The sequence below is a fragment of the Schistosoma mansoni genome (genome assembly GCF_000237925.1).
Source record: "Schistosoma mansoni, WGS project CABG00000000 data, supercontig 0254, strain Puerto Rico, whole genome shotgun sequence".
In the NCBI taxonomy this organism is placed as follows: domain Eukaryota; kingdom Metazoa; phylum Platyhelminthes; class Trematoda; order Strigeidida; family Schistosomatidae; genus Schistosoma; species Schistosoma mansoni.
The window spans coordinates 110,127-118,711 of record NW_017386117.1 but is presented as its reverse complement, the minus strand read 5'-3'; the positions used below and the strand labels follow the sequence as shown (position 1 = coordinate 118,711).

The window sequence follows — 8,585 nt, the reverse complement described above, 5'->3', positions numbered from 1 at the left end:
TTATTTTTCGATTTTTTCTTTTTGATTTTCTTCTTTTTTATTTTTCATTTTTTCTTTTTTATTCTTTTCTTTTTTTCCTATTTCTATATAATCCGTTTTTTTTAAAGTTTTAATGAATTTGAACAAAATAGGGGGAAAAGAAAGAAAAATAAACCCCAATTTGAATACTGAAAATTTAGGTCAATATGAGATCATTTTGATGCACGAATTTATATCTACAAAGTTGTTTTTTTGTTGTTTTTTGAGGGGGGGGTGCTATAGGAAACTTTAGGTTATTTAATCAATGTTATATATATAAAGAGAGAGAGAAGTTAAACATTAAAATTAAAAAAATAAATAATGAATCTTCATTGTTATTGTAGTTTATTAGTATGAAAAAAGGAAGTTTTACAAAAATGGATAAACCATCAGAGAGAATGAAACAAAATTCAGTATGATATTGAATGTATAGATGGTTTTTAATAGTTTAGAAGGTGAACTATTAAATAGATTTGATATTCGCTCTAATCCTCTGAGAAACTTTCATACAATTTCATTAGGATTCTTTTATACAATTGACTGAACACCGATTACCACGACGCGCTATGCTGACTAGTGTAGGGTATGGTTGAAAGAAAGTTAGGGGCGACCAAACCAAAACGTGGCATCAGTGCTTGAAGTCACTAACTTTTAGTCTGAACCGTGTTAGTAGATGCAGACTACTTGTTTGCGGCCTGCACGACTATCGTAACCAATGGTTGGAGACTCTGTGTGACATGGCTCAGAATCGATCACAATGGCGTAAGTGTATACACTCTTTATCTTCCCTTAAACCTTCAGATTAAAATTGCCTCATATCTGTCTTCCTTCCTATACTATATCCTTATATACAGCCTACCTTTTATATATTACCACCACTAAATTAACTACTTCTATGAATCCGGTGTTCATCTTGTTGTGCTAACGAGGTATGGCAACTTGGACCGATGCATATATATGTCTGGTCCTACATTGTAGCTGACTGACTGGCTGATAACGATGAAGTCTTTTGTCTAGACCAATGTCTTTCATTTCGTTGATTGAACGGAGATTGATTATAAATACAGTGATCTTCAGTGCTTTTAAAGGTATGTAAGCGGTTATCACTTCCGGGTTGCCACACCGTCGGAGGGTTCTTCTAGTGGCAGTTGAAAAAGAAATCGGGTTAGAGGTGATCTTAGTAACCTGAGAGCGTGACCGCAGTACCCAAGAGACAACTGCTTGAAGTCGGTCACACATGACGTTTTTGTGAGTAGTTTCCGTGTTACCTCTGTAATTGTTTGGACCTTACCGCCCGAGACCCAAATCTATTGGATAAGACGAGGTGTGTATTTTGGTGGTGACCTTTTCTAACCCCACCCCTTCTTATGGGAAGGCATCGCTACTATGCTCGTTTACTGAAAGAAACACCTTGCTGTCGTCACACTTCTGTACAGTCAGCAGTAGGACTTCTCCCTTAGAGCTTCAGTTTGCTACTATTAGTCTTACTATCGTTCAATTGAACTGTCTGGCACGATAGAACCTCAAGGAACGATTGTAACAAACATTCAAAACTAAATAACCCAGTATATTTCCATCATCTTCATTTAAGTTGTGTTTTTTTAAAACTATATCATACATAAACAATAATGTAACCCAATACTAATTTACCTCTCCCCTTTTTCTTTTTTTTGTTTCCTTTCTATATCATATTCAAGCCATGCCCATTACGTAATCGTTTAAATTTAATCTCATTTATATTTGAATGTATGAGTTATATGATTATATCATTATTTCTAATAGAGATACCAATTAAATTATGGACATATGGTATAAAATTTTATCGTTATCAATGGATTGAATTATTAGATGTATTTGTATGTATTATTAGTTTTACAGTAGATACATATAATATACATCGACATGTTATAGAATTTAAAACTTCTCATGATGATTTTAAGTTAGCGGAAGAATATTCCATGGATGATGTTGAACAATCAATTCATACAACAATTGCTGATGCTGCTGGTTTATTAGTATTATTTCGTCTTTGGCGTGTTATACGTATTGTTAATTGTAAGTTTGAATAGTTTAGTTGTTTTATTATATTAAAGTTGGTAAAACTGTTTAAGCTACACTACCATGGGAAACGTGGAAGCACTGGACGGTTGTTTCATCCTATTGTGGGACTCCTCAGTAGTGCGTATCCATAATCCCAACTCGAACGATTTGAACCTAGGACTTATCAGTCTCGCGCGCGAGTGCTTGACCACTAGACCACTGAACGAGCCGGCATTCAAAGGTGTTAATGTCTAACTTTAACCAATTTAATGGAGTTCAACCAGGTCTGTTGTGAGATATCAATTCACTGAAGACATTGGTGAACGGTTGCTCAATTTCGTGGATTGGTTGAAATTAGACATTAACACTGTTGAATGCCAGCCTAGTGGTCTAGTGGTTAAGTGCTCGCATGCGAGATAGACAGGTCCTGAGTTCGGATCTTGTGACGCGGGATCGTGGATGCGCACTGCTGAGGAGTCCCACAATATATATATATAGTTGAAATCACGAGTCAATTGAAGCCACATCATCATGGAAAACCTGGAAGCACTGGACAGCCGTTTCGTCTCATTGTGGGACTCCTCAACCATACCTATGGTTGACTATCTGTACTTATACACTTCCATAAAATGTTGACAGTTTAACCTGAATCTAACTACAGTCTTGAATTTATTGGGTAAGTTTGAGTTAAGTAATCACCAATATCATATCAGTCTAATCCTTGGAACTAAAAATATCAACTATGGAAAACTCTGAATCAATCAGTCTAAACTTATCGTTTCATTAAATGAGATCAGAAATTTTCAAAAATAAACAGGAAAAATCAGTGTCATCGTAAATTTAATTTATCTTAATAGAACATTGTACGTGATAATGGAAAAAATAAATTAGATGATGAATATTTACAGCGAAGCATATCTCGAGAGGCGGGATCGTGAATGCGCACTGCTGAGAAGTACCACGATAGGACGAAACGGCCGTCCAGTGCTTCCAGGTTTTCAATGATGGTCTAGCTTCAATTGACTCATGATCTCAACTATTAAAATTACTATTATATCCACAAAACCCCCTTCTGATAACTTTCGTTATTAGTTGTTAAACCAATAAATTTAGATTATTAACATGACAGTTCAATTTAATGATCATCATCAGTGATTTCATAGTTTAACTGAAATTCTAAAAGGAAAGAGAAAACGAGAAAACAATGGACATCTAATCTTTCCTATAAGATAACTTTAATTTCATAACTGTACTATGTATTCTAAATATTATTATTTTTAAAAGTACCATAATCTTATCTATAACACAATATTGTTGTTCAGAAATAAAAGAAATCTACTGCATCGATCTTGAGTTCATTGTAAGTGGCCATGGTAGAAGATATTCAAATCAGGAAAACTAACTTATCAGTGATCCTTAATCTTTAAGATGTAATGTGATCTTGTATTTAGAAGACTCTACAAATCCTTGATTCTATCATAAACTAGTTAATAAATAATTCATTCTATTTATAGTGATTACGAATGACTAATTAAATAACGTAATATCTTACAGAAGGTCAAACCTGAGTCCTATAGCTCAATAACAACATATTAGGCTATGACAATTGATGATCCGTATAACAACAGTTCTCTAAACATTCTAAATACACCTTAGGGACGAGTACCAACTAGTGAATGTGTTTATAATTTATTTATTTAAGCTCATAAATGTTGGTACAAAGAGGCACCAAATATATATGCGCCACACAAATCAAATGAGATTTGTGTGAGGATTTTTATAGTGTCCGGGTGCCCAAACCGAAACAGGTGGTTTACTTAGTGGGCCACACCCAGAGTATTTGATCTAAAGATCTGATCCACAAGGCAATGGAGCATCTTAAGGAGATGCAGTCCCATGGTAACAGGTGACCGACGATCGATTCATACGCCATTTGTTGCCTCAGGATACTGGAGCCCATATGCACCATTGGTTTGAAATCAGGGTTTTCCAACTCCCCTATGTGAACTCACCGTGTCCACCAACCTGGTTAAAGCACCGGACATACGCTTTCCGTCCTCTCAATTTCGTAAACAACACGCCCATCATGAGAAGGCAGTGATTAAGACTTTCCTGACAGAGGCTATATACACGTGGCCATGTGAGAGCGTTTGGAGAGGGAGAGTGGACTCTCCCCACTCTCGGTCGTATCAGGGCATTTCGGTGCAATTTAATTAAACTTTTTAGTAAGAAACAAATTATCGATGATAAAATATATTCTAAAATCAAAACCGACTTCATATAACAAAATTTATTGGTATTTTTGGAAAAATGGTTCTAGAACTATGAATCATATTCTAGTATGGCAACTCGAACAGTTGTACGTAAGTACGAAGTTCTACGTTGTGACTGACTGATGTAAAATTGTAAACCACAGACTTTCTAGATTTAATTTACAATTTTTTTTGTTTCAACATATCGTATTGTCTTTCAGCTATTATCGTTTCTGTTACTGCTACACATGAAAGAAATGTGAAATCATTAAAAGAAGCTCAAAATATTTCATTGAAACGTATTGGTGAATTGGAACAATTACTTCAAGATAATGATATACCAATACCTCCACTAACATCAAAGAGTCAATCTATATTAGCAAAAAAAATTTAAACCTTAATTGCATTTATATTAAAATATTTTATCAGAAATTTATCATCACGTCAAATTGTCATGATTTTTCCGAAAAATACTCTATACTCTATTCACACTACTTATTATTGTAATTAAGTAGTTTAAACTATTTATGTGATATTTTGCATTGAACTTTTATCTTTCATCATTTTATTATGTGTAGTCTTTCATAGCTCCATTTTTGACATCTTCATATACAATTTTACTAGAATTCCAGATTTTTCCTCCTGATCTCTTCAAAAATATATAAACATCAATCCATACTGGTAATAATGTGTTAGTTTAATAATAAGACCTGTTATATTATTATAAAGAATAATTTATTACATCATATAAATGTTTAATGATCATTATGGTAATTTGTTAGAATACGACTTTCCTTTTCAAATTCTATTTTACTTTTTTCATATTTCAACGGAGTTTTATTCTCTATTTAGTTTATTAATTTTGCCCCCAAATGCCCTGGTACGGTCGAGAGTGAGGAGAGTCCGCTCTCCCTCTCTAAATGCTCTCACATAGCCACGCGTATATAGCTTCTACAAGGGAAGTCTTACTCACTGCTCTCTTGTAGCATTACTGTTGTTTACCAAATTGAGTGGACGAAAAGCCAACGTACAGCGCTTTAATCAGGTTGGTGGATACGGCGAGTCCACCTAGGGGAGTTGGAAAACCCTGGTTTCAAACCAATAGTGCACATGGACTGGCTCCAGTATCCTGAGGGAACAAATGGCGTATGAATCGATCGTCGGTCACTTGCTACCATGGGACTGCATCTCCTTACGATGCTCCACTACCTCGTGGATCAGATCTTGCGGTCAAAGGCTCCGTGTGTCCCCTTAAGAAAACCACCTGTTACAATTTGGGCACCTGGGCAGTATCACAGCCCTCACACAAATCTCATTTGATTTGTGTGGCGCATATATATCTGGTGCCCAGTGTTCCAACATTTATGTGTTTAAATAAATAGAAAAATTACTGTTTTTGGAATGGAATCAGGTGAGAATACGTTTTGTAAGTGATACTTTACGTGAATACATTGTTGTATTTCAAGAGTGATTGATACTTATAACTCGTAAGATATTCTAAAATTGTGCTGTCTGTGTAACTGAAAACATTTCTAAGGATAAAAATAACTAGTTTTGTCAACTATTGTATTCACATTAGTGAAATCTATTGAAAAGAAAGCTAAGATTCATGATAAAAGATATACAGTTCATGAAGATATTTTATTGTAGTTCATTCGTATGATCAATAAATGTTCAACACATGTACAAGGCATGCTCAGAGGTGCAAATCAGCAATCGGCAAGGTCAAACATATAGGCGGAAGGGCAAATCGAGGATTAGAAATCACGTGGGCATTTGATATCATAGATTTGTTAAAAGCCATTCGGGCCGCGTTAGAACTTAATCGATACCATTCGATTGGGGTCGAAGTTGGGTAACCTGAAAATGACCCCTACTCAGTTATCAATCGATTGAAGGCATTTCAAACCTGCGGGTCAGACGTGATCTATAAAAACCAGAGGTAACGCCCAAGCCTGTGTCCTAGTCCGAACCTCACATGGGGCGTCAGTTCCCCATGACGACAGGTATTCCGCGTTGACAAGTGTCAATTAGAGCGAGACATGGGTCAAGGAATTCTTTTCGAATGCCTTCAGCTACCTTATACAGTACTCCATCCAGGTGGTCATCTGATCAACTGTTTTTGTTATTGTGAAAGGTATAGTATTTTTAGTTGGAGATCGTGCAGTGCTCCTAATCAATGTTTGAAGTAACATAGGCAAAACTGTCTATAATCATTTGCAGTGGCGTAATTGCACATTTACTCTCCATAAATCCTAATTTAAACGTCTTTCTCAGATTCTCAATCTCATTTGTTCCATTTTTAACTCTACCCCACATGTCTACGTTTCCATCGTGATCTTATGCTCGGTTCTATAAAGGTGATTTAAAGTATGTGGCATATTTATGTCAAGTCTTACGTTGATACTGATGATTGACTGACTGTTTGTTTACAATTTACATAGAACTAGTATCATACTAATAAGAACTCAAATAATCACAATTTGAGCAGATCAAATGAAGTTAATGTGAAAGCTAAACTGTTGTATAGACGACACCTAAATAAAAGGCTGTGTCGCTTGTCAACATGACACTATATTGAGGCGTTTTGTTACTGAGGTGAAAATAAAACAAAGACTAAGATAAAAAAAAAGTCATAGCAACATTCTTTACCATACATAAAGTCTACTTTAAAGAAGATAATTGTAAATAATACAAGTAATCAGAAAGGGTTTTGTGGAGATTTCAGTATTTTCATAGTTGAAAGCATCAGTCAATTGAAGCTAGACCACCATGGAAAACCCGGATGCACTGGACGGCCGCTTCGTCCTATTGAGGGATTCCTCAGCAGTGAGCACCCACGACCTCGCTTCGCGAGATTTGAACTCAGGACCTACCAGTCTTGCGCCAGAGCACTTAACCGATAGACCACTGAGCCGGTATCCAACGGTGTTAATGTCTAACTTCAACCAATCCACGAAGTTTGAGCAACAAGTATGCTGTTAATCATAATCGTATAGACATCGATTTAAATTGACAATCCAGAGAACTAGACGTATCTCAATAAAATGGTCAAATGGATTAGTACCATAATAAAATCAGGTTTTCACTAAAAACAACTTGAATAGACAACAAATACAATTGTTAGTCTTAGTAGCTTATATCAGATAGAACAGTGTGAATGTTAGAAGACAACATGTGATCAGTAAATGGGAGGATTTTCTATGAAACGAAACCCTCCCCTCACTTGAATATATCATGAAGTCAACCCAAAATTACAATAGAATGAATGATTCATGCTGACTTCCGTCCAATCGACAGAATAAATTAACTAATGAAACTGTTTAAACTTATTATCAGTATGAATCATAACTTCGAGTAAGTTACGTCCATCTCATTTGGATACAATACGTGTTCATGATTTTGTGGTATATCCGCTTCTCTTCGTTTGGAGAGTCAGTGCTGTATCTGAAAGCATCATTCTCATTGAGGATTTCATTTCGAGCCCTAACTTTCACTTTATTTACTTTCTCATCCAGCTAGTCGGGATGCACCACAGTGTCGTGGTTATGGAATACACATATAGATAGCTTCAGGTGACTAAATCAAACCCCTTGTAAATATCATGCTCTCATATGCAGCATTGACTTATTAAATAAACAAAAAAGTGTTAGGAAATGCTAGATATTGACATTTATTGAACATTGAAAAACAACGGTTATCCGTATACGACAATGGCTTAAAATAAGCAAAGATGGTTGGTGGCTAACAGTGGAATCCAGGACGCGCGTTTCGTCCTATTTGGGGCTCGTCATCCGAATGTACCTGCATCTCAGAGTGAATGTTCACTCTGGGACTCGAACCCAGTACCGTTCGTCTCAAACGCCATCGCGTTGTCCACTCACCTACTGAGTCCTGATAGCCACTTGTTTGTGCAATAGGGTGAAGTTTAAGTTCATTTGATATTGTTTGTTTGAATCTTCGCATTGATGTTTAGCACTGCAACTGATCAGTCACTTATTGGCATATGTACATCTTGTGCGGATCACCTCGATAATGCCTTGATTCACAAGCATTATAAGCAATATCGAGGCACATATACCAATAAGAGATTGATCAATTGCAGTGCTAAACATCAATGGGAACATTCAAACAAACAAAATGAATGTAATGGCCTAAACAACTCACTTTCCACTAATCAACAATCTTAGATGGGTTGCAACCAAAAGAAACAGTAATGATAAACATATGGGTATATAAACTAACTATAACGTGGAAAAACTGCAAAACACTACC

The 8,585-nt window shown here is 35.9% G+C and overlaps 1 protein-coding gene across 1 annotated transcript; it reads left to right on the top strand.

The window, feature by feature from the left end:
- Nucleotides 1–395: 395 nt before the first annotated feature.
- Smp_134110 (hypothetical protein) lies at nucleotides 396–4,704 on the top strand (the record flags this gene model as incomplete). Its single annotated transcript, XM_018790876.1, has 3 exons — nucleotides 396–431; nucleotides 1,716–2,073; nucleotides 4,532–4,704. 3 exons carry the CDS (start codon nucleotides 396–398, stop codon nucleotides 4,702–4,704), a joined length of 567 nt encoding a protein of 188 aa, XP_018647380.1.
- Between the last annotated feature and the right edge of the window lie 3,881 nt (nucleotides 4,705–8,585).